This window comes from Neovison vison, chromosome 2, assembly GCF_020171115.1.
Source record: "Neovison vison isolate M4711 chromosome 2, ASM_NN_V1, whole genome shotgun sequence".
NCBI lineage: Eukaryota > Metazoa > Chordata > Mammalia > Carnivora > Mustelidae > Neogale > Neogale vison.
In genome coordinates, this window is record NC_058092.1 from 206,499,316 (window position 1) to 206,527,036 (window position 27,721).

The window sequence follows — 27,721 nt, forward strand, 5'->3', positions numbered from 1 at the left end:
CTCAGCACTGATTTTGTTAATAAACATTTATTTATTTATTCATTCATTCATTCATTCATTCATTCTGTGATTGTTTTATTTGCAGTAGTTTTCTTTTCTAGTTTATATATAAACTTCAAGAGGGGAAATTAAAAAAAAATTTAGCAAGTACTCATCTATTGCCTACCCTTTTGCAAGCAGTATTCTAGGTGAACAAAAACAGACACAAAATTTCCTGCCCTTTTTTTTTTTTTTTTTTTTTAAGATTTTATTTACTTGGTAGAGACACAGCAAGAGAGCAAACACAAGCAGGGGGAATGGGAGGAGAGAGAAGTAGGCTTTCTACCCAGCAGGCTGGATCCCAGGACCCTAGAAACATGACCTGAGCCAAGGCAAAAACTAATGATAAGCCACCTAGGCGCCCCAGAACTTCCTGCTTTAATGGAGCTTAGATGTCAGTGGATGTTTTGTACCTACATTACTCAGAGTACCAAATTTATAATGGCCAATAATGTGTTCTTGATAAATGCTAATGTTAAGCTTCTCAATCTTCAGGTTTTTCTGAGAAAATTTGCACTGTGTTAAAAGTTTTAATAGGCGGGCGCCTGGGTGGCTCAGTGGGTTAAGCCACTGCCTTCGGCTCAGGTCATGATCTCAGGGTCCTGGGATCGAGTCCCACATCGGGCTCTCTGCTCAGCAGGGAGCCTGCTTCCTCCTCTCTCTCTCTCTCTGCCTGCTTGTGATCTCTCTCTGTCAAATAAATAAATAAAATCTAAAAAAAAAAAAGTTTTAATAGGCACTAACGGCTTAAGTTGCTAGATGTTACTATTTTGAGTCAGAACTAATTTGCTACTCCCATAGTTAGTAGAGCTTTAGTAAAATTTCGGGCGATGACATTAATATTAGCTTATCTTAAATTCCTGTTTTATTTAAAGTAGTGTTTATTTTTAATTTATTCTGTAGGTTTGGAGAGACACTGTGGAAAGTTTGTATTGCCAAGCCAAATTTGTGTTAGATCTCTGAGTGGGGAGAGAAGAAGAATCTTTCCTGATATTCCCATTCCAGTCCTGCTATGAAAACAGGCATCCAGAGGCACCTGGGTAGCTCAGTTGGTTAAGCGGCTACCTTTGGCTCTGGTCATGATCCCAGGCTTCTGGGATTGAGTCCTGCATCAGGCTTCCTGCTTAGCAGGGAGCCTGCATCTTTCTCTGCCTGCTGCTTCCCCTGCTTGTGCTCTCATTATCTCTCTCTCTCTCTCTCTGAGACAAATAAAATCTTTTTAAAAAATAAATAAATAAAATAGAAATAATGAAATCCTAGCACTGAAAGATCCTTCCTGGGGCCTTCCATTTCCTTCATTCCAAGAAAAAAAAAGGAAAGAAAGAAAACAGACATGCAAATGGAAAGATGACTACCAGTAGTTGGTTTTCTTTCAGTCCAGTGTGGCAATGAGTAGCGAGTGTTTACACATTGTGAAAACTGGGGAGGGAGGCAAAAAGAATTAAAGTGTGAAAATGACACATTTTGATTGTTCACATTTACCTTCTTCTATACTGTTCTCCTGAAAATTTCTTAAGGCACACAAACCAAAATACCTCGTAAATGTTCCTGAGTATATTTTTTGAAGTTCCAACTCAAATGACATCCTCTCCATCAAGACTTTTATCAAATAAGTAATAATTATTTCTTCCTTTGTTTACTCAGGATGCTTTGTTAAATCTCTACTTTAGCACTAGTTATATTTTGTTATACAGGTCCCTTATTATACTCGGAGGATATGTCCAATCCAACCCCAGTGGATGCTTGAAACCTCAGATAGTACCAAACCCTGTAGATACTGTTTTCTCCTATCTACTCATAGCTATGATAAAGTTCAACTTATAAACTAGGCACAGTGAAAGATTAATACCTAATAATAAGATAGAACAATTATAACAGTGTACTGCAATAAAAATGAATATAGTGAATATGTGAATATGGTCTTTCTCTCTCAAAGTACTTTATTCCCCCTTCTTTTTGTGATGATGTGAGATGATAAAATGCTGATGTGATGAGAGGGAGTAAGGTGAATGACGTAGATATTATGATTAGACTGCTGTTGACCATCTGGTGATTTGTCAGAAGGAGGATCTTCTGCTTCTGGACCATGGTAGGTAACTGCAGAAAGTGAAACCATACATAAGGAGGGACAACAGTATTGTATCTCTCCCTGGATTGTGATATCCTTGAGGGTAGGAGCAGTCTTACTCATCTCAGTGTCTTATTATAGTGATCTTATTCATAGACATGATATTAGATTAAACTGTATTCGGATAGAGTATGTGACTCCTAATGGTTAGTAATACTGAAGTCTCTTCTTAGTCAAAAATCTAAATAGGTATTAGTTTTGTCAGAAATATTACATTGTCAACACCAACCTACCCCCAAATCAAATTAAATTTCGCTCTCATGCTTTACTGTTCAGGGTGATTAAGTTGTTCACCTTCCTTAAGGTGTTTGTACAAAGTATTCCAGGGGCTTCTGCAGCCTCTCACCCCACCCCCCCAAAAAAACCAAAACTTGAGAGAGACAGAGACTGTTCTAGTTTTAACTTTGAGATTGCTCCGTAAGTTTATATATGTGAGCCTTTAAGAGATAAGGGTATCTTCTGATCCCCTTTAAGAGATCCCCTTAAGAGACATGGACATCTTTTGCCTTGGTTCCAAAGGCCACAATGCCTAGTCTGTAGTTCCCCAGTCTCCCTCATGGCATTCTATCAGAGTGCTGTTGTTTGAGAACCCACAACTACCATTTCTTCTTTTTCTGGTTTCTTAAGGTAAAAAGTTCAGGTGATTGATTTGAGGTCTTTTTTTTTTTTTTTTTAAGATTTTATTTATTTATTTGACAGAGAGAGATCACAAGTAGAGAGGCAGGCAGAGAGAGAGAGAGAGAGAGAAGCAGGCTCCATGCTGAGCAGAGAGCCCGATGCGGGACTCGATCCGAGGACCCTGAGACCATGACCTGAGCCAAAGGCAGCGACTTAACCCACTGAGCCACCCAGGCGCCCCTGAGGTCTTTTTTCTCTTATAAAATAAGTGTGCATACTGTAAATTTCCTCTAAGTACTGCTTTCATGAAGTCTCATAAGTCTTGGTATTGTGTTTGTTTTGTTTTTGTTTTACCTCAAAATATTTTCTGATTTTTATCTTGATTACTTCTTTGACCCATTGGTTATTTAATGGAATCTAATGTTCAATTTCCACATTTTTTGTGAATTTCTCAGATATCCTACTGTTTTTTCATCATTTTTATTTTATTTTATTTTTATTTTCAGTTAGCCAACATATAGTACATCATTGGTTTTTGATGTAGTGTTCAATGTTTTGTTAGTTACATATAACACCTAGTGCTCCTCACAACACATACCCTCCTTAATATCTGTCACCTGGTTACCTCATCCCCCCATACCCCTCTCTTCTGTAATGTTACCGATTTCTAATTTCATTCTCCTGTGTTTGGAGTACATACTTTGTATGATTTCAGTCCTTTTAAGGCTTTTTTATGGACTAACATATGCCCTATTCTGGATAGCATCCCATGTTCACTTGGAAAATAATGTATGCTCTGCTGTATTTGAGTGGGATATTCTGTGGATGTCTGTTAAGTCTAGTTTATTTATATTGTTGATCGAATCTTTTTTTTCCTGCCCACTTAAGTCTGTTGAACCCCTATAATAATTTTTTCATTTCATTTATTGTGCTTTTCAATTGCAGAGTTTCTTTTTTAAAAAATTTCTTTTTATTTATGTTCTATTTTTTGAGGCATTGCTATACTTTCCTTTAGTTCTTTAGATGTGGTTTCCTGTAGTATTTGGACATATTTTTAAATCGCTGGTTTAAAGTTTTTGTCTTGGGACACTTGGCAGCTCTGTTGGTTAAGCGTCCGAGTCTTGGTTTCAGCTCAGGTCATGATCCTCCCTGCTCAATGGGTAGTCAGTCTGCTTCCCCTCTCCCTCTGCCGGCCCCGGCCTCCCCTTCCTTCTCCCCACCCCACTCAAGCACACTCTCTCCCACCCTCTCTCTCAAAAAAAAAAGAGAGAGAATAGTTTTTTTTTTTTTTTTAAATTTTATTCATTTATTTGACAGAGAGCTAGAGAGCACAAGTAGGCAGAGCAGCAGGCAGAGAGAGAGGGAGAAGCGGGCTTTCAGCTGAGCGGGGAACCTGATGCAGGGCTCTATCCCAGGACCCGAGGATCATGACCTGAGCCAAAGGCAGCCACTTTAACCAACTGAGCTACTCAGACACCCCCTAAATGAATAAATCTTTAAAAAGAAATCTTTTGTCTTACAAGTCTGATGACTACCTCCTCAGTTAAGAGTTTCTGTTAATTTTTTTTTTTAACCTATATATGGGTCATAATTTCTTGTTACTTTGTGTGACTTACAATTTTGTTGAAAATAGGACACTTAAATAATATATTATGATAATTTTGGAAATCGGATTCTCCTCTCTTCCCAAGGTGGTTTGTTGTTTTTTTTCCTGGTGGTTGATTGGTTGTGACTTTTCTGCATTAATTCTATAAAATCTGTATTCTTTTTCCTCTGTGACCATGGAAGTCTTTGTTTGGTTAGCTTTGTGGTGAGCTAATCATTGGACACAGATTTTCTTAAAAGCCTGGAACCAATAAGTTCCGCAGTCTTTTGTGAAGAACTCTGTGTGTGTATTAGGGCATACCTTCAACACTCAGGCATTTGACAAGTCTGCTCTTGCCTTCACTTCCTGCTTACACAGGGCTTCAAGGTCAGTCATAGATGAGAGTTTAGAGCCTTATTCTGCTTCCGGACCGTGGTCTTTTCTGAGTTTGTGCACAGCCCCACACAGGTACATACCCTTCTAGAGTCCCGGGAATATGTCAGAGCCTTTCACAGTTATCTATGGATATCTCTTTCCCCAGTTTTTCTTTTTACTTTTTAGTTAGCTAATTGTATGCCCTGTTAATGTACTGCCTTAGGCATTTGTGATGTTAAACAATTGCCTTCAGTTATTTTCAACAAATGTCCTCAGAGAAAAGACTTTTTGCACTGGACAGGCCTCATTTTAAGTCAAATAAAGACATCCCTGTAAGTGGGGTCTTCCAGGGAACCATTAGGTAGTTGAAATAATGATAATTCTCTGGGAATGTTATTTTTTTATTAATTTTTTTAAAAATTCTTTTCAGGGACGCCTGGGTGGCTCAGTGGGTTAAGCCGCTGCCTTCGGCTCAGGTCATGATCTCGGGGTCCTGGGATCGAGTCCCGCATCCGGCTCTCTGCTCGGCAGAGAGCCTGCTTCCTCCTCTCTCTCTGCCTGCCTCTCTGCCTACTTGTAATCTTTCTCTGTCAAATGAATAAATAAGATCTTTAATAAATAAATAAATAAAATAAAAAATTTCTTTTCAGTGTTCATGGGATGTGGTTTTGAAGGCACTCCAACCCTGTTCGGCCCCATTTGATGACTGTCAGGCTGTTAGTTTTTTTTTTTTTAGGCTGTTAGTTTTTACCACAGTTGTGGGATGTTGATTTTCAAGGATACTATAGATCTGGAACAGGGGAGGAAGAATGGAAATAAGGGCACATTAAAACCCTGCATCTCTTACCAAGATGCAGCTGTATTTTTTTTCTCGAATGAACACTGCTTAGATTGCTGCAAGTTTTGAATTAATTTTCAGAGTTCTGGAAAAGTTGATTTTGACGATTTTTGCTAGTTTTCTTGTTGCTTTTATGGAGGGAAGAATGTTTGGAGATCTTTACTCTGGTGTTTTGGCATCACTTCCATCCTTTCTTTGTTCCTCCTCTGAGAAGTTAACTATCTCTTTCTTTTCTTTTTTCCCCTCTTTAACTTAAAACACCAGCAACTATTCCATTTCTTCTGTGACTATCCAACCTTATTTTTCTCAGTCAGTGGACAGGGGTGGTTTTCTGTGTTCTTGACAATTTCTGCTTTTTTCACTTCTATTTCTCCTAAAAACTGTTAAAGCTCTGAGAACAATGCAGAATTAATAACTAAATTATCCTACCACATAAAAATGAAAAGGTGACATTGAGTTTGGGGAGAAAAAGTAGTGTCAGTCAAGTAGAATATTATCAATCAAAAAAAAAAACAACAGTTTTCTTGGACTTCAAATAAATGACTAAGATAATAGACCATGGAAAAATATAAAATAAATCTTAGAATTTTAGATTTATTTATTTATTTATTTATTTGACAGATGGAGATCACAAGTAGGCTGAGAGGCAGGCAGAGAGAGAGGAGGAAGCAGGCTCCCCGCCGAGCAGAGAGCCCAATGTGGGGCTTAATCCCAGGACCCCGGGATCATGACCTGAGCTGAAGGCAGAGGCCTTAACCCACTGAGCCACCCAGGCACCCCAATAAATTTTAGAATTTTTAAAAATCTTTTTCTGTTATTTGCTTCTATAACTATTTCTTGTTTTTTATTATTTTGTCCCTTGTCAGGATGCTCGACATGCAGCAGAAGGAGAAATATATACCAAGCTTAATCAAAAAATTGATGAATTTGTTCAGCTTGCTGATTATGACTGGACAATGTCTGAGCCAGATGGAAGAGCTAGTGGTTATTTAATGGATCTTATTAATTTTTTGAGAAGCATCTTTCAAGTGTTTACTCATTTGCCTGTAAGTATAAAAAAATTTCAAAATATTATAATTTTGCTTACTAAAGTATATTTTAGAATTTAATCTTAGTTTGAGTTTTACTTGTTCAAACCAACTTCCTAGCTTGAATATTTTCTTTCTGTTCTTGTAAATCCATTTGTGAAGACTTCTAACTTAGCTACTTGTTTCAAGTTTTAATTTACTTTATTTTTAACCAAAATGACTACAACTCTGTTTCAAAACCAAAACAAAACCCTGAAATTCAGTGTAGACTTAAACTGAAATAAACTCTAATAGGAGTAGTTCTCATAAAAGTCCATATGATCAATGACTTTTCCAGTTAGAAAGGCCAATAAAACTGGAACATTGTTCTCTCCTGATATATAATCATAGTGCATCTACATTTTGAATAATCTATTGATGAAACATTAAAAATATATGTGTAAATAACAGGGACATTTGGGTATGAATAGTCTGGAACACTGGATTCTTCAGATGAGGAACGCAGACTGAAGACATTATGTTGGGGTGAACATGTTTTCATTAGGTATATTCAAAAATAACAGAACTACAGTTAAAACATGAGTGGAATAGTTTTTATACAAATAAAATAGGGAAATATTTGTTGACCTTTTTATTTCATAAGATGTAGCTGAACACAAGGGGAACAAAAGGGAACAAAAGGGAAAAAGCAAACCTGGTTTAAAATAATAAAATGTAGAAAGAAAAGAAAAATAAGATGTAACTGAACAGAAAAAGAGAGTATTTAATCTCAAGCCTGTTTGACTGCCTCCAGCCATCTCTCCTGTTTAAAAAAAAAGTTATTCTCCTCATATTTTTACTCTTTCTCCATCGTGAGTTGCTCCAAAGAGCCATTTAGAATAGTTGAAAGCAGGTGTTGCTAAAAAATAAATAGAAGAATTTCCTAAAGAGATTTTAATAGTGGATCTGTGCCAAAGAACTTTTAGAAGCTTACCCAGGGATTATATTACATTCCTACTGCTGTCCTTGTGTTGAAAAAGGGAATCTCTATATATGCTTAATTCTTATTTCAACTAATTTCTAAAGAAGTGTTTCTCATACAGTAGGTATTAAATAATTGTTGAATTAATTTGAATTCATGTTGTCAATATACATCTCCAGCCAAAAGCAATCTACAAGAATAAACGTATGTGTGTATACACACATACACACAGATATACACATACTGTATTTTTATGTTGTAGTATGTGTTTCACAGCTTGGCACAATGAGATGTGTAGGAGTTTTGTGCATAATTTGGGTGTAATTAAGAGATTTTATATGTTAGAAATGGCTAGGTCAAATAAACCTCACTTCAAGAAGCTAAAGTGTGGGAGGAAATCCTGCTTTCTCTTAAGGTGTTACTACAGTATGCCTTATGAGAAAGACAGACTCCTGGCCTAGCTGGACCACGAGTAATCTAGTAATGATATTTTGTTTAGTTTTAGGGGATTCTTCATAAGCCATTTTGGATTTTTATGTCATCTAACAAGAGTTTTTCTGTAAAGGAAATGAACTTTTATAAAATGCAGGCCAAAAAATACAACAATAAATAATAGAGCATGATCAAATAAATAGAAAAATACAGTTCATAGCTAAGAAAAGAGAAAATGGACCTAACAACAGTATATTCTCATTCATGGAATAAACTAGAAACATAATTCCCAAGCAAAAATATTAAGTTATTAACTATAATAAGTTTTAGCCAGCATTGACAGTTATGCTGTGGTTTAGTGTATTAATTCTCTGAACACTGAAATTGTATATTGGACTGTATTGTTTTCTTTTAAGCAAAGAGCAAAGACAGTATTATTAAATGCATTATTTTTCTAAGCAGTGTATGTTATATAAGCTATCATTTTTATTTTAATGTTTTTTATTGTCTCTTTTTAGAGAGGGAGAGCATGGGGGGTGGAGAGCAAAGGAGAGGGAGAATCCCGACATGGGGCTTGATCTCACAGCTCTGAGATCGTGGCCTGAGCCAAAATCATATTAACTGATATGAGCCACCCAATCACCCCTATTTCAGTGTATTAAGCTGCAAGTAATTCCTTAGTTTCAGGTTACCTTTGTCCCAGATGGAGTGTGAGGCCAGTTCTAGACTCCTTCAATTCTCAAAGAAGTTTCAGGAGATTATTTATCACATATAATCCCAAGTCAGTCAGCTTAAGCAGTAGTAGCTATCCCTCTTAGACATGAAGAGTTAGGTAGTGTCCATGTTCCCCATCTATCCTAGTTTTGACATTTTTCGGGGTAATGCAGTGAGTTAGCATCAGTGGGATTGGGGAACCAAAGGCCACTCTTCCAAATAGTGCAAGTATTGGTCATTAGTGCAAGTAGTTGTACACAGAAGTTGAATCTGTGAAATAAAGCTGACTCTTTCACACCCCCAACCCTAAAAAGTTCCTAAGACAGAACACATAGTTTAAAAGGTCCACTCTTGGGGCACCTGGGTGGCTTAGTGGGTTAAAGCCTCTGCCCTTGGCTCAGGTCATGGTCCCAGGGTCCTGGGATCGAGCCCCGCATCAGGCTCTCTGCTCAGTGGGGAGCCGGCTCCCCCCCCACCTGCCTGTCTGCCTACATGTGATCTCTGTCTGTCAAATAAATAAATAAAATCTTTTTTAAAAAAAAACTTTGTGAAAGATACTCACTTTATAAAGCATATTTAGGTGAATAATTGTAACTTGAGTGTCCTGCTTATAATGGCTAACAGATGCTAGTGAAGTCTGATTAATTAGTACATGAAGTAAATATTATTGCATCCCTAAATTAATATTCTTGAAATCAGCAGTTTTTACTCTTTCAGATGTGTAAGTAACCCTTTTTTTCTAGTATTTTTTTTTCTTTACAGTAGAAAATACAACTAAGTCTAGAAGATATAAAAATTACCTGTTAACTTGTTAAAGGGTAACCACTGTTAACATTTTGGCATGTATTTTCTTTCATATTTTCAAGTCATTTTCTTCTATAGAATTATGAGACTTTTTAAGTCTAATTTAAACATATGTTCTGTTTTTTTAAAAATAAGATTTTGTATTAGCTAGGAAACTTAAAACCAAAGATATTTTTAAAAGCATTAAATATTCACTCACCACTTATGCATATGTAAATAAAAGAGGTTGTTGAACAATTTGAACATACCTATTTATTCTTCATGAAAACTGCCAAATGGAACTCTGTAACATTTTACTATGAATGTACTGTTTTAAGACCCAGTACTGGTCTGCTTCTAGAAAGAACAATGAACATTTCCTTTCTTCATAAATAACAATAATTATATGTTTGTTTCAATAAAGGTATTTTACTGATTTATAACCACTAAAGGGTATGTACAAAAGGTAATGACTCTAATTTCTTCATAAGTGTATTTGCAAAGAGGACCCAGTTTATCCAAATTTTATACTAACAAATGATTATCTTTTACAATTGAAGTAAATAGAAGATCATATATTCATGATTCAGTTTGCTCATATTTCTTCCCTTCTCAGAACTCTATTTTATTTTTAGCGATAATGTAATTTTCTGTGCTTACATTTGCTATTACTCTAGAGTTGTTAAAAAAACTAATCTTGTTTGTTTCAACTGTAAGCACCAACTTTTCTTCCAAGAAAGATGTTTTCCTTTGCTTTTTTTTTTTTTTTAATTCATTTATTTGAGAGAGAGCGCAAGCAAGAAAGCAGCAGAGGGAGAGGGAAAAGCAGACTGAGTAGGGAACCCGATATGGGGCTTGATCCAGGACCCTGAGATCATGACCCAGGCTGAAGGCAGCCGTTTAACCGAGTCACCCAGGCACCCCTCCTTTGCTTTCAAATATGCTTCACTTTTGGTTTTCTGCATGAAGAGAAGTCTTGTGATGAATAATTTAAAAAAAAGTACACGTGATTTTTAGGAATAATGGGTTTATCTTTGGCATCTTTATTACAGAATAGATGCCTAAAAAGCTGTTTATTAAAAAGAATGTCTACTGGGGTGCTTGGGTGGCTGAGTCTGTTAAGCATCTGTCTTCGGCTCAGGTTGTGATCTGGGGTCCTGGGATCAAGCCCTGTGGTGGTGGCAGGTAGCGGGCTCTAAGCAGGGAGTCTTCTTCTCCCTCTCCCTCAACCCCTCCTCCTGCTTGTGCTCATGCACGTGCATGCACTCTCGAGCACTGTCTCTCTCAAATAAATAAAATCTTTTTAAAAATCAAAGAATATCTATTAATACAATCATTTCTCTCCATATCTTTTACTCCAAGATTAGAGATGTCTTCCTACTGAGAGAAAATGGCTTTAAAATAGTGGTGGGAATTAGTATTAGAGCCTGTTATGCACATTTCTTCTCAGCTGTTCATTCAATGACATCACATTGGTAGCCATAGGTAGGAGTAAGTAGAACATGGCAATCAGCAAATCTTATGAATGAAGGCTTTTTCCCCAGAGAATGATTGTTAAACATTTACTAGCATAGCACTAAATATGGTACAGATTTTAAAATCACATTGCCAAAGAAAAATGATTTACTTTTGGCTAACTCAAGAAATAAATCTGAATATATGTACAATAAAAAATTATAGTAAAAATTCGTTTCAAAACAGGGAAATGTCATTTGATCTTTAAATTCTATATCTATTTCCCTATCTAGTTCCTTTTAAGGTGTTGAAGGGTTTTACCTTTGGCTTAATTTTTTGCTTCCAGGCAAAAGTGTTTTATTGATGGCCTAATTTAGTATCCTTTGTAAATTCTTTTTTTTTTTTTTTAAAGATTATTTATTTATTTATTTGACAGACGGAGATCACAAGTAGGCAGAGAGGCAGGCAGAGAGAGAGAGAGAGGAGGAAGCAGGCTCCCTGCTGAGCAGAGAGCCCGATGCGGGACTCGATCCCAGGACCCTGAGATCATGACCTGAGCCGAAGGCAGTGGCTCAACCCACTGAGCCACCCAGGCGCCCCATCCTTTGTAAATTCTTTATGCTTAGAGCCATAGTTTCCTTCCCTGCTAAAAGTATCTGGTGGCACCAGTCTTTAATTTGCATACTTAATTTTCATATATAATTTTGAAACATGCTTTCTTTAAGCGAGAAACAAATATATATCCAATAACAAATGAAGATACATGATTTGGTCAGAAGCAGACAGTATCTGACTTTAAAAGTCATTTTCTCCTTAGGGCACCTGGCTGGCTTATTATGTAGAGCATGTGACTCTTGATCTTGGGGTCATGAGTTCAAGTTCCACATTGGACATAGAGTTTACCTTACAAAAAAATTTTTTTTTCTCTCCTTAAACATTTTTTTTGAAGATGCAGCACTGTATTGAAATTTTAAGATTTGGGGTCTGGGCCTGATTCTTCCAATTAACCAGCTGTAAAAATAGACAAATCATTCAAATTCTGGATTAATTTGTTAATGTCTGTTTTATTTCATAGAGCCTAAAATAAAGCTTATTTTATTTACTTTTATTCCATTATGTAGAAATAAGTCAAATAGTCCAGAATAGTTTGGGATGGGAAGGAGCCCCTCTCCTTGCTCTTTCCTCACACCCACTCCCACTCTCCCAGACTGCTGTTTTTCACCATATGTTTTTATTTCTTCTGGTGGTTACCTTTTTAAAATTATTATTATTATTATTAACATATAATGTATTATTTGCCCTAGGGGTACAGGTCTGTGAATTTTCAGACTTAACACTTTCACAGCATTCACCATATCAGATACCCTCCCCAATGTCCATAACCCAATCACCCTCTCCCTACCTCTCTTCCCCCCAGCAACCCTTAGTTTGTTTTGTGAGATTAAGAGTGTCTTATGGTTTGTCTCCCTCCCGATCCCATTTTGTTTCATTTTTTCCTTCCCTATCCCCCAAACTCCCCACCCTGCCTCTCGAATTCCTATCAGAGAGATCGTACAATAATTGTCTTTTCTGATTGACTTATTTCGCTCAGCATAATACCCTATAGTCCCATCTACTTCATTGCAAATGGCAAGATTTCATTTATTTTGATGGCTGCATAGTATTCCATTGTTTGTATATACCACATCCTCTTTATTTGTTCATTTGTTGGTGGACATCTAGGTTCTTTCCATAGTTTGGCTACTGTGGACATTGTTGCTAAAACCATGCGGGTGCACGTGCCCCTTTGGATCACTACATTTGTATATTTAAGGTAAATACCATAGTGCAATTGCTGGGTCATAGGGTAGCTCTATTTTCAACTTTCTGAGGAACCTCCATGCTGTTTTCCAGAATGGCTACACCAGCTTGCATTCTGGTGGTTACCTTTAAAAATAGAGACTTGTGATTCCCTACTATGAAAGATAGGCATGCATAGCAACATCTCCTTTCCCCTATTTCTCCCATTGATTGTTACATTATGTTTTATTCTATTTATTGTTTCTTTATATAAAATATTTATATTCCTATTTTGTTGTTCCTTCTACTTTAGTCAATATCTTAATTCTTTGTAAGACAAAGATATGAGCTTCCCAGCCTTTCGCTTTATTAGTTCTTCATCTACTGTCTTTTGACAACTACTGAGGTCTTTGTCTCTAATGCGTACCAGTTGCTCTCTAGAATTGCTGTGTAGCTGTTAACCTGGCATTTTTCCTTCTCTGCTTTCTGGGTGGGGAACTGTTTCCTGGATTCTGCATGTTTTTATTGCTCCACTGGTTGGTTTTCTTTTTTTTTAGATTTTATTTATTTGACAGAGAGAGGTCACAAGTAGGCAGAGAGGCAGGCAGAGAGAGAGGAGGAAGCAGGCTCCCTGCTGAGCAGAGATCCCGATGCGGGACTCGATCCCAGGACCCTGAGATCATGACCTGAGCCGAAGGCAGCGGTTCAACCCACTGAGCCACCCAGGCGCCCCCCATTGGTTGGTTTTGCTAAACTTTCTCAATAACGTCCTCCTATTTAAATCCTTACATACCATTAGAGTGTCTCCTGTCCTCATGTATGATAGTTTAGCTGGTTGTATAATTTTAGTTTGACTAGCTTTTTCCGTGATAATTTTTATGGCATTCTCCATTGTATTTTGGCATTCACGTTTTAGGATATGTTCTTTAATCCTTAATATTCTGTAATGTCATGGGAATGTGTGAAAATGTGAGCTTTTATTTAATTCACTTAACTCTTCACTCAGTGACCCCTTTAAAAATTTTTGTGTCCTTATTCAGTGCAAGGAAATTCTATTATTTTTTAGATAATTTCGTTCCCTCCATTTCTTCTCCACTCTTTCCTGGACTCATTTTGTTAGATGTTTGAGTTCCCAGATTGATTCTTTATGTCTTTAATCCTCTCCTTCATTTCATACCTCTTATCTTTTTTTGTTCTATGTTTTGGGAGATTTTCCCAATTTTATTTTTTAGTCCTTCTGTAAAATACTTTGTTAATTCTTAATTTCTTATTAACCACTTCTGTTTTTAAGTGTTCCTTTGTCATAGAGTACTGTTCCTTAAAAAAAAAAAAAAAAAAGGATATATTACCTTTCACATCTTCCTGAATATTAGAGGGGTTTTTTTTTTGATAGGTATTTCCAGTTTCTTTAATTATCTATGTTACCCTCAAATAGGTTTCTTTATTTTGCTCATTCTCTTTTGACAAAGAAGGCCTGAAGAGTTGGTAGTAGTTTACTACTGTGTAAATACCCTGGTTTTTTGGTACACTTTTCTCCTGAGTAGGAATTGAGTGGGAGGTTTTTTGTTTTTGTTTTTTGAGTGGGAGTTTTTTAAGAACTGGGGGTCATTTTGCCTAGGATTCTTACCCTTAGAGTGAGCAGTTATGGAGCTAACCATGAGATTATGGCCTCCTCTCTTCAGGACCAACTTCATGTATGTGTGACCTTTGCAGTTACATGGAATCTTGAGTTTAGAAGGTTCCTGCGTGTGATTTGGTGCTCAGTTGTTGTTTTCTTGCAGTTCTTAATAATTTTTGAACAAAAGGCCCCACATTTATCTTTGCACTGAGCTCCATAAATTATGTCGCTTTCTCTGCCTCTTTTTCCATTATCACTACACCATGCCAGAATGAGCAGAATTCTTTTTCTCTCTCTCTCCCTCCTTCCCTCCCTCTTTCATTCTGTCTATAACCAGAAGCCTTCAGCTCTCCCCTAAGTGTTCTTTCATTATGGAAATTGCCTGTACTTTCTAGTTAAGGGATCATTGACATAGTTGTTCAAGAAATCTTTAATCATCTTCCCTATTTTTCCATTGCATTTCTGTCCTCTTTCACACCTGCCATCTCTGGACCTCTGATACACAGCTGGCTCTCAGCTCCACTGTAGTTCCCTGTTAGCAAATAATGGGCAGTGCCTTTCTCTTCTCTGTTTCATGTGCTGTCTTCCAGAAATTATTTTCTCTGCTATTAAAAATTTATTCCTTTTTGCAATTCTGTGCTTTTTATTTCACTTGTATCTCAGGGTGAATGTGGAGAAAAAACATTAACTTAGTCTACCATCTTGATTCTGAACAACCTGCTTCCTTCTCTTTGAAGTAAAATGATTGGATTAGGTCATTTCTAAGGCCCTTATATATAATATTATGTTTCTCAGCATCATTATTTCATACAGATGTAAAGTCCCAACCTAACATAAATTTATTCTGGCACCTTATTTTCTCTTTTAGCCTTACACTTTTATGTTCTTTATTCTTCGGTTCAAACTTCTTTCTGAGTTAAGTATATGCAATTACATGTCCTTTTACTTGACTAAAAAATGTAAAGGAGAATTTTAATAGTCAACTGTAGAATCAGAGGTTTTAATCACCCTCTCTTTCATGTGACACCAGAAAGAATAGTATGAAAAATAAATATTGTAGTTTTAAAATCATGGCACAAGCAGCTTTGAATGTACTTTAGTGCTTATCTTGTGAAAACATAACCATAATATATGCTTACAAATTGGTTTTCCTTATTTGGATATTAATTTTAAAAATATATAATGGTAATGAATCACATTGATCTATCATACCATCATAAAAATGGTATGATGGGAACTATGATGAAAGCATACCAAGTCCTATGACTTGCATGATGTTCATGTTACATGTTGTTGCCTGACTTTTATTGGAAGTTAAATCTAGAGAGGATGTGTAGATTATCCGGAGTCTAATCCAGTCTTCCAGAAGAGAGAATTGTCTGGCTAACACAGTTGCCAGCCCCTGTTCACTAGGGTTAATTAAGATAATCAGGCTGGCTATTCCTCTATTCCTGCTTGTGGGTTTTTTTGTTTTTTTGTTTTTAACTCATTGTGTGTTTGGTAAGAAGACAGCCTCCCACACAGAGGGGCATCAGTATGTTATACCAGATGTGCAGCTGCCACTAATAAATAAATTTAGAATTTTATTGATCTAATAACATAATATGGTTAAATTCATATTACAGATAGCTATCTTTTTCCTTTAAAAAATAGTGCTTAAATATTATATAGCTGATTATCAGAATTTGAAAAGTAAATTAGATAATTTTTAAAAAATTAAACAGTATTTTCAGGCTATTTTAGTTTAATTTTATTAATCCTTATTATTTTAAGGAATTAATATTTAATTAATCCCTAATATTTTAAAGGAATAAGCTAGTACTATATATTTAGTATGGAACTTCAGCAGGAGCATATATGTATTTAAATTGAGACCAGTGATTTGTTTTTTTTTTGCTTTGACTTGTTATTCACTTTTTGGGAAGAAAATACATTTAAGTGATTAATTATAAGATAATTTAACATGCTATCTTTCTTTTAAGCTATTTTCTTTTAAGCTGTAGTGGCAGATTATGTGGAAACAGTGGCTTATCCTTTCTAAGCATCTTCAGAATCATAACAGTTTTTTATTTGTAAAGAAATAGACACTTTAGGGGCATCTGGGTGGATTAGTCTTTAAGTATGTGCCTTTAAGCATCCTGGGTCCTGGGATTAAGCCCCACATTGGGCTTCCTGCTCCCTGGGAAGACTGCTTCTCCTTCTCCCACTCCCCCTGCTTATGTTCCCTCTCTCACTGTGTCTCTCTGTGTCAAATAAATAAATAAAATCTTAAAATAAAATAGACATTTTATTTCTTTTTATATTAAAATCATTTGCTGGGGGGCGCACCTGGGTGGCTCAATCATTAAGTGTCTGTCTTCGGTTCAGGTCATGATCCCGGGTCCTGGGTTCAAGCCCCGCATCGGGCTCCCTGCTTGTCCAGGAGGCCTTTTTCTCTCTCTCCCTCTCCCACTGCTTGTGTTCCCTCTCTCGCTATGTCTCTCTTTGTCAAAAAAAAAAAAAATCTTAAAAAATAAAATCATTTGCGGGAAGAGATACTTATTAACAATTCCAATTCCAGTGCTTGGCTCTAGATCTAACTGAATTAAAATTTCCAGAGCTTAGAAATCTGTATTTTTTATTAAAACTTGAGAACAGCTGCTCTGTAGCAAAGAACCTATAAAAGAGTTGGTGTTTTCTAAATTTGCTAGCTCAGCAGACCTTTACTGACTGCAAAAGTTCTTGGTATTTTAAACTACTTGATTAAGTAGACAGTTTGGAGGAGGATTTATCTGATTGGTGTGGATGTAAAAATTAACATATAAATCTCCAAAATAAAATGATGTTCACATGTATGTTATAAATGAATGACTTCAAATTATAGCAAACACACAGAGCCAGCTTGCTGTTTTATAGTGTATTTTGCTACTTTAAACCCTGCTTCTACTGCTACTGGAATACATTTTCCTTTTTTATTTGATTGCCTGGCTGACTTCCTTCTCAGACTAACAGCATTGATCATGTAGCCATGTTGGTAAGTAAATACAAGCCAAAGCTAGCATGTGAATCAGATAATAGTGAACTTCCCGCAGGCTTATTTTCTCTGCTTATTTACCTATAGTAAATCCTAATTGGGCAATATTTTTTATATGATTGTAGTTTTGTAGAAACCTACATTTGAAGGTAATATTCCTTATTTTAGTGAAGCAGTCAGAAGGATTCTCTGGAACTTGATTGTGAAAAAGTTAGTATTATGGTGTGTCTGTGGTGAGTGTAGTGCTTCGAGAAACCTCTCTGGTCACCTCCATGCATGACTTGGCACAATTTGCAGATATTTTCCTCATCTGTAAAATAAGGGTCAATAAGAGTATATGGCCTATAGAATTTTGTGAAGGTTAAATGTGATAGTATACATAAAATATTTAGGAAAGTATCTGACATATAATAAACCCTAAAAAATATTAGTTATTATTATTACTTGCTTTTAAGACTATTTATGCTTTCCCTGAGTGCCTTTTCTTTATGGGATCTGAACTTAAACTCCACTTGTAGAAATCCACCTCATTGCATAACCCAGTATGATTCATGACCTACTGCAGATTTTTCTTTTTCACTCCAAACCCTGTACTGCTCTCCTGAATTGCCTTAGCTTTTACCTTTTTTCATGGCCTCGTCATGTTTTGCATTTTACTGTGTTTGTTGCTCCATTCCAGCTCCAGTTGTAAGCTCTTGAAGACCAGAATAAGAACTCAGATATTTTCTGAATGTGCAGTATTACAAGTTCTTACCTTAAAAAAGTCTCATCTAGCATTTAAAATTGAAATGTTACTAACCTTTCTGTTCCTATTACTGAAATTCAGATTTTTGTTATTATAATTGTTTTCAAATTAGCCTCTGCCAGTAGTGTCTCTTCATTTCAGTTCATCATATATACCAGTGCCAGATTATTCTTGCTAGTGCACAGTCAAACCATATTTCCCTTTTGAAAAGCTTCAGTCTCTTGCTCATCTAAAGTGAAAATTTTGCATGCTAATGAAAAGAAATTATCTCAGCCTCTTTCCAGATGCATTTCAGACCATTATACAACATGGGTATTCTAAGTGGAAAATTCATTGTGTTCTGGATCTCTTATTTTTTACCCCGGCTTCAAAAATCCTTACTCTCTTCCAAAAGCATCTTTAATGCTACCTCTTCGTGAAACATTTGCTAATTCCACTTAACCATATGTGGATACTTTGGCCCACTTTTACAGTACTGTTTATATTTTGTCCTATACTATAGCTGTTTGAAGACTTGCCTTCTTTCAGCTGTTAGAATTTAATCCCCTTATGTCAGAAACCATTAATCCACTCATTGTGTTTTCTGTAGCACCTAAACAATATTTTATACAGAGGAACTGCTTGATAAGTATTTTTTAAGTGAACATGAGAGAAATGGTAAAGAAATAGACTATTATAAAAGTCATTTTATTTTATGGGTAGAGAGCTTAAAAAATATGCTGCACAAATCAGAATTTTTTTTTAAAGATTTTATTTATTGGGGCACCTGGGTGGCTCAGTGGGGTTAAGCCTCTGCCTTTGGCTCAGGTCATGATCCCAGGGTCCTGGGATCGAGCCCCACATCGGCCTCCCTGCTCAGCAGGGGAGCCTGCTTCCCCCTCTCTCTCTGCCTACCTTTCTGCCTACTTGTGATCTCTCTGTCTGTCAAATGAATAAATAAAATCTAAAAAAAAAAATATTTTATTTATTCATTTGACAGAGAGATCGCAAGTAGGCAGAGAGGCAGGCAGAGAGAGAGAGAGAGAGAGAGAGAGAAGCAGGCTCCCCACCGAGCAGAGAGCCCGATGTGCGGCTTGATCCCAGGACCCTGGGATCATGACCTGAGCCGAAGGCAGAGGCTTAATCCACTGAGCCACCCAGGCGTCCCACAAATCAGAATTTTTAAATCAAATTTATTTGTGACGTATGGAATATTTCCTAGTTTTGAAGAGAAAGTTTGTAGTCTTATTCACAGGCAAAAATTTGGAAAATGCATGAAAATTATTTAGTAAAGGTGGCATCAATACCGTTTAGAAATATTTGTATGTTTACTCTTTCCTTGCACATCTCCTTGCACATCTCCATGAAAGAATGACATAATAATTCAAACTACAGCTCTCTTCACATGTATAAATTAAGTGGTGATTTAAACACAATAAAAGACCTGATAGCAAAAACAAAACAAAACAAAACAAAACCTGATAGCACCAAAATAACCTTTGTGTATTCCCAGCACTAAGACCAAATACTTTGTCTCATTGAAGAGACACACCCTCAGGCTTTCCCTTCAACTTTTTCTTCATTTGCTATAGTAATTTTTAAGTATTCAGTTAAGCTTGCTAACAACAGGGTTCCTGCAGAAAAATCATGTATGTGTTCAAAATACAGAAGTCATGTTCAGAAGTGATACTAATTTTGCTGTCTAAAAAAACCCCTCAAATTGTTTCTTGTTCTCTTATTTATAAAGGCAGAGATAGATTTGGGAATCAGTTTTGTATAAATTAGCATGAGAAATTTTAAAAGCTTTGGCACTTGAATGTTCAGTGTTTTGAAAAAGTTATATGAGATAGTTCTTTCTCTGACAATAAATGAAGTATTTCTACTGATATTTTTGATACCTATTTCCATACTTTATAAAAAGTTAATTCCAAGTACACAAAAATCAACAAGAACAAACCATTGACAATATATCAGTGCATTGAAGAGAAGTAAAGAACTTTGAGAGAGAATGTAAATGAAAAAGTGGAAAATAGTTGAATTAATATGTTTTCTTAATCTTTTTTAATATGTATTTTTTTAAGTAAATTCTACAACAAACATGGGGTTTGAACTCATGACTCTGAGATTGAGAGTTACACATTCCACTGACTGAGCCAGGCAGTCACCCCTATATTTTTCTTAAGCTTTTTGTTAATGTATTTAAACAGTTAAGTGATTTTCACTACTGTAAGTTAATTGCAAAAAAAAAAAAAAGAACGTTGCTTTTTAGTTGGAAATAAACATAGTGGAATTTTATAACTTTAGTCCTTTTAAGTATTTATTCAGTTGATGCTGACTAATCTTAGTGAGAGATTTATTTGCATTAAGTTGAAAGTCTTACGTGTGTATGTAGCGTAGCACACTTTAATATTTCCCACTGTCAAAGGTTGTGGAAAACAGCGTTTTGATTGAGACCATAATTGGAAGAAGTAGTTAGTAACAGAAGTCTTCTTTTAGTTTAGAAGGAAACAGCATGAGAGACTTAGTAGAAAGCTAGTGGATTAGGAGAGAACTCTAAGACCTGATGAATAAGTAACAGATCAGGGAGAGATATAAATGGAAATAATTAGAATGGATTTTATCAGTCCTTGGACTATATGTATACGTATGTACATGAATACATATGCACACTTACAAATATCCTGTAACTTTACTCTTTAACAGCTATCAATGAAATAGACTAGTTCATTGGTGCTGTGTTTATGAACAAAGTGCCGTTCAGAAACAGGAAGAGTCAGTACCACAAACAAATGGAAATGCAATATCTGGCAGTTTTACTAGCAGGTAGCAACAGAGAATTCATGTTTACAAAGTTAATTGAGTTTTTGCAGGTAGGAATGGTAAAGTTCTAGGAATGCAAGTGGTATCTTCCCCTTAACATTTCCACAATAGAAAGAAAAATATAAAAGATAATCCCCCCAAGTTAAATGGACAGAAGTTGAAATTGGGGAAGAAGGAAAGGGACTAAAATATGTGGATAAGAGATTTTTCTAGTTTGAATTATGTTTTATTGTGAGCAAATAAAGACAGCAAAAAAGGAAATCAGATCCCCTGAAGAGAAAGATGGGGGATTGTCAGGAAAGATGGAGCTGGAAATTTCCTGTCCAAGTTCCTATCCAGTGATGCCAAAGAGCCTGTTTTTCTTCCCTGTATGGAGCCTAACAGGAATGGAAAAGAGTGAGGATAGAGCTCATGGGAGAGGTGGTACAGCCTTGGTGCATTTATATTTACAGTATGTTTGCAGGTCAGAGATAACAAAATTCAGCAGGCCAAGGTGCTGACATATATTTGTAAAAAACTTATGTAAGGTGCTATAATATGAAAACTAAGGAGATTGGACTTTGGAATATCCCACCAAAGGAGCATGTTCAGACAAATATCACATATAGGGAGTGAATTCAGAAGATGAGCAACATTTTAATTCCTTCCTTTTCTTTCATTCAGGAGACTTTAGGCATTGAAGGAAAGCTGTCATGTTCTTTTAGATCTTTTACTTATGAAAATTAGTGTGTTAAATGGTAGCACTGAGGTTAAAAGCCTTTGTCAATTTTTTGGAGACAAGAAGGGAGCAGTTGGCAAAGACCTACTATAGATGTCTGTAAGGACTTACTCTTCGTTCTCAGAGTATTATTGAATGTCATTTGCAAATTGTCTCTAGGAAAAAAATAGTAATTAGATAACTTGCCTTGAACACTCCTTCCTACTTTGTATAGGTTTCATCTTGTTTTAATATATATCTTCCCTCCACTTGATACATTTCCCTTATTCTTTTAAAAATCTCATTTCTCAACTGGAAGTGAATCTAAAAGTTCTCAACTGGAAGTGAATCTAAAAGTATCTACCTCAATCCCATTCCCACAGTCTAGGACAGCCCCATGAAATTACTTGTTCAGAAGGCCCTTGATATTCTGAGTGAGTATACCCCAAAACTTTGAGCACTTTCAAATTTGAAAATACTGCTATGCCATGTAATTTCTTTCAGAAAATGCTATGAAATGTAACTGAAAAGTGTAGACCTTAACAAGTTATTTTATCCATGTCAACTAACAGAAGACAGCAAAGCCACTTTGAGTTGGGAGATTGGGACTGCATTCGGGCTCTTGAGTGATACCTGCTGATACCCATTTCACAGAGCATGTTATACAGATGCTTGTCTGAGCAGATGAAGCCCTACTTGTGGTGGATTCTTAAAAGGTCAAAATCTAAATTTAAATCCTTGAATGACAAAGGTCTGCACTGCATTATACTTGTATGTATATGGCTGAATTTATGATATGTCAGCTTTTTAGCTATATATATTAATAAGAGTTGGCTCAAGTGACATTTATCCATTTTACTAGTGATCATGTGGAAACTACTTATATTGTCTAGCATTTTAGTAATTCTGGCAAATTCTTTGTAAATTATAAATTGTACTAGAGTTGCAAACTCTAGTACATTTTATGATTAAATAGCCCTGATACTTTGATCTAGTTGCTTATGTAAAGAAATGAGGATATGACCCTGCTGTTACAGAGCTGTTGCTTTTACAACAGTTCCTGGGATGCTCCAGTGTTTTGCTCTTAAGTCTGTGTACTGAGTCACCACAGGGAAAATTACAGCTCATTTTTTTTCTTTTTTAAAAGATTTTATTTATTTATTTGACAGAGAAAGAAAGATCACAAGTAGGCAGAGAGGCAGGCAGAGAAGGGGGGGAAACAGGCTCTCCACCGGGCAGAGAGCCCGATGCTAGGCTTAATCCCAGAACCCTGAGATCACGACCTGAGCCAAAGGTAAAGGCCCAACCCACTGAGCCACCCAGGCACCCCTACAGCTCATCTTTAACTTCCCTTGCTTTTTTTACAATTGCCAAGTGAGAAGAGTTATAGAGCCTTAATATTTTATTGCTTCCCTACCTAAACATATGCCTAGCTGCCCAATTTGCTATTATCAAGTAGATTTAAGAGTTAGGAATAATTCCTGTCAGCTCCCACACATCATAAGCTAGCTTCCTTCTTCTTGCCAGTCTGGGCAAAAGTACATGCAGCTTTCACCATTTTTGTCTTGAGTTCTGATATTATCAATTGCTTAGAAGCAATTTTTATTGCTTTTATTGGTCTGCTTCTCCTTGTGTTTTCCTTCCACCTATTAAAGGTAGAATGATAAAATAGCATGGAGCTGCCATGACATCAACAGTGAAACTTGCAGAAAGCTAAAATCCCGAATATTAAAGTCTGGATAAAAGTTTGGATAAAAAAGATTTAAAAAAAAATTAAAAGGCCTCCAAAATTTGATGAGCCCAGTGGTTGGGATGAGGAAGTTCTGAGTGAAAGAGAAATTACCATGTATTGCATCTATCCTAAATTTTTCCCAGTTTGGAGAAATTCCACCCCCCCCAACTTTAAGATAATTGTGTTCTATTTAATCTGTGTGTGTGTGTGTCCCCAAGAGTATGCATTTATGTTACTGTCTCATATCCCTTATGATTGGGAATTGTTAGGAGAAAAGCCTGAAAAGGGAGAATGTGAATTCATACTTCATTGTGGGGATTATGGTTAATTGATGTGGTAACCACCTCTTTTGGGGCTAAAGCTACTTTAGGTGGGGACAGAAAGAATATGAGAGGAATACAGAAGTGTAAAAAAAGTATTTTGGAGAATGTTGGAAGTGTTTAGAGTTGAGTACATTTTGATAGACCTGTGAGTGTTTTTGGCTTAATTTCAAAAATCTGTCTTCAAGATAGTGTTAAAGTTATTATTAAAACTCACTGAAGGAATTCATCTTGATACTTTAACATTTATAACTCATCCATTCTGTACGATTGGGAATCTGAGACATGTCCTTTTTATATAGGACAGTGCTACAGCAGTCTGCCTATTTTACTAGATAGAAGAATCTTTGTGCATTTGTGAAGTCACCTTGGGGAAATTTTCATGTTTTATATTAATGTTTTAGATGTTTTTTCCTGATTTATTTAATAGTGTTCTTTACATAAGAGCAGGATGTAGTTTTACATAATAAAACTTTAGATTAGTGGTTTTTATGTAAAATAGAAGGAAAAATAATAAATTTCTTAAGTTAAAATACCTACTTATCAATTAGGCATCTGTTTTCATATTTCAATTAGGAATTTATCTCTAATTTTAGTGTTTACTTCACATTTGATGTAAGACCTTACTCTTTTATAGTCTGTTTGTCTTAAGAAAAAGCTATATACATTGTGGGTCTTTAGGACACTGACCAATTCATCAATGCTTCCCTTTTTCTTTTGCGTTTCCTCTGAAAAGACTATTTTATACTCTCAAGTGAAATTTATGCAGCAAACTGAGAGACAGTGAGTTTGAATAATATGATATTTTACTGCTTTAAGTTACTTAAAAATTAATAACCTAAATAATTGTAAAATGCCATACAGAATCAGAAATAATTAGTAAGTTTTCTTGTTAGTATTAGATTTAATATTCAAACAGTCTGTGATTTTATTTCAATTTTCCAGATTTTTTGAACAAGAATTACATAAACTTTTAAAACAAAATCTGTTATCAATTTAAAGAATAATAAATGCAATGCACAATATTTCTGAGTCTCTATATTTCTTTTTACTTAAATTAAAAAAAAAGTAGTTTATTGTGCAAAGTTACCCTTTTGTTGGAATATAAAAAAAGTAAAATGGATTCTCCTGGGATCATTAAGGAAGGGAGACCAGTACAGAAAGAATGGTTGTGATTTCAAGAGCACATTTTTATGTTAAATGTAGTTGAGAGAGAATGAAAGCAGCATTGAAAAATGCTTTCAAATAATTACTGTTGAAATCAAACCTTTCTTTTTTTATTAGCTCTTTGAAATAAGAGAATGGCGAGACAGAAATGAAAACTTCAAATGAAAATTTAAATGTATCAAATTAGTTTTTAAGTATTCTATATTTCTCCTATTATTAGAGTAGATCTATCAAAACATTACTCAAAACAGTTTTGAGCCATAATCTAAACATTACTCAAAACAGTTTTGAGCCATAATCTAATAAAATCTGTTGTATTTTTGTTACCATGTCATTTTGTGGTGTTTCAAAGGAAAGAGGGAGTATCTTTAGTCTAATCTGTAATAGTAAATTATTTTAGAAATTTGGCTTGACATACAAACAGATGTGTTTTCTTGATTTCCTTTTAAACTGAGGGTTGGTGGTTTGTGGTTTATTGTTCCTGTGATTGGCATTAAAAGCCTTATTTCACAGCTTGCAGTGAGGGACTATTGGGTAAAGAGTGGCTGTGTTCCACAAACTAAATTCAAAAAGTGTCAATCAAGGTCTCACATAGGTTGCTTAGAGAATGAGTTTTCTTACTGATTTCACCAAATGTCGCCTCATGCTGTCTTTGATTGGCACAGCCTGGCAGGGAGGATGGATGAATCTGTCACCGACTGGTTAATTGTGTTGCTGGTCTTAGTCTGACATCAGGTCTTTGACTCTTAAGTGGCTCAATACAAAACAAATTAGCAGATTGTAGTCATATTTCTCATTCTATATGCTTTGACTTTGTTGAATGCAGTCCATAAATCATATTGACTGACACACAAGTAAATGATGAAAGCTGCTTTTGAGACATGGATCTAGAAAGCAGCGCTGTGAAGGTGCCATGGAAGGATGCATATGGTTGACCCTTTGGGAATTTCCTAGGAGCCAAATGTCTCCTTACCACAATTGTTCTTAGAAGAAAAGCTTTTGGGTAATGCAAAAAGGATCTAATATGTCAGCAGATTCTCTTTTACAAGTTCCTTTGAAATCTAAGAAGTTTGTCTAAGGATTTTCTCTCTTTGCAAGTTGTTTTTCAGCAAAATGTTAGAGGAGGGTAAAAAAGTAGTTACCTTTAAAAGTTTGGCAGGTGTTTTTATTTATTTATTGAACTTTGTGTTAAAGAGAAGAAAAATGTTAATAGTAGTTGCAATTAATTTTTCAGATGAGGGCTGCAGAAATTTCTAGGTGCTTGAAATTTCTTAATTATTTGTTTTGTTTGTTAAAATAGATCATTGCAAAAGTACTTAGATTATTTGTGTTCTAGAAAATGATATTATTAAGAGTGTCCACAGTATTAGCAATAAAAATGTTCAGAAAGGGGACTTTTGGTTATACCAAAGTGTACCAAGGGCTCCAGGCATCAGAAATGAATTGCCAAAGGTATTTTTTAGTATTCGGAACATCAAACATTTTCTCTTTAAATGTAAGTGATAGATGGATTTAAGGATATTTGTGCACATTTTATAGTTAGAAAATAAACATGTTAAAAATGTATTGTCTTACAGAATATAACGTTTAAAATATTTAAAGAATCCAGACCTTTGATACTAATGAATTTATTTCATTAGAAGATTTATAAAATATTTTACAAATATTTTAATCTTCTATCTTTGAGAACAATAAGCCTGTATTTAACATGCATCATCAGAAGAAATTTGGTATTAGGGTTTTATTATTACATATGTTGTTTAAACAAAAAGCTAAAAAATTCGCATGCACACACACGTGTGTGTGTACGTGTGTATGTGTTTTCATTACCTATTTCCACCAAGTTTATGGAATCGCCTGTATTTCTGTACTCTTACCATCATTTTTGGCTCCAGTACTACTATTATATAGTGATTTGTAGCATTTGAACCCATGTTGAATTTTAAATGTCACCTTAAAATTATACCACTTACATTGTGCAGTATATTTACTAATGAAATGAATATAATAGTAATTTTAGGGAGCAATTTATTAATCTGTTTTGCAGTTGGTGTATTACCGGGGCAGCATAAGTAGGACATGGAGCTGATTGGATGGAGAAGTACATGAAGCTAAAATGCAGTAGTTGTTCCATTAGGTCAAAATTACATTTCCATTAAGTATTCTCAAGCCTATTACATTGTAATTAAATTACATGCCATTGATTTCTCCTTTTTCTATGTTTTTGTCCCCCTCCCATTCATATTGATATTATGGTGCTTGGGGAATGGAGCTGCATGTCTCCCAGACTAATTCCTTTTTGGTGTGAGGGATCTTGAAGCATGCTGGGTTTTGCATTGTTTGTTACATTCTTTTTTGGCAGTTCATCAGTATCTGTCAAATATATTGTTTGCATTGGCTTTTATCTCTAAAGTTTTTGATTAAGAAATTGAGATTCCATTTCAGATACAGTTTTTCACTGCTGAGGTCTAAATGCAAAAGGCATTCATAAAAGCTGCTTTGTTTCTAGTCTGATTTGAAATGTGTAGTTTAATGAACAAATGTTCTAATAAACATCTTAAAAACATATTTATGTTTTTCTTCTAATTGATCAACTCTGTAAACATTTCTGTACCAATTTAGTGAAACACTTATGTGTAGGAGGGTTTTTTTCATGATTTTGTAGCTTTATTGGCCTTTGTGAAAGTAATAAAAAACATAATTATCAAATAGCACTGAGTAAATATTTATTAAGCAAATGAAGCAAAACATGATGCATTTTCCAAAAGTCATTATTTCTGACCATTTTCGTAGAAGTTTGAGTCCTATCACAGGAGTCAGTCCATCACCAAATCACATGATTGTGATTGAAGAGAGCAAAAGTAGGAGCACTATTACACGGGAAAACTATACATG

General features: G+C 35.5%; 1 protein-coding gene across 2 annotated transcripts in view; it reads left to right on the top strand.

The window, feature by feature from the left end:
• EXOC6 (exocyst complex component 6) overlaps positions 1 to 27,721 on the top strand; it is a 231,158-nt gene that overhangs the window by 145,632 nt on the left and 57,805 nt on the right. For both annotated transcript variants that reach the window (XM_044240115.1, XM_044240114.1), the window contains exon 18: positions 6,450 to 6,629. In XM_044240115.1, the coding sequence (XP_044096050.1) occupies positions 6,450 to 6,629 (180 nt within the window). The remainder of the gene's footprint in view (positions 1 to 6,449; positions 6,630 to 27,721) is intronic.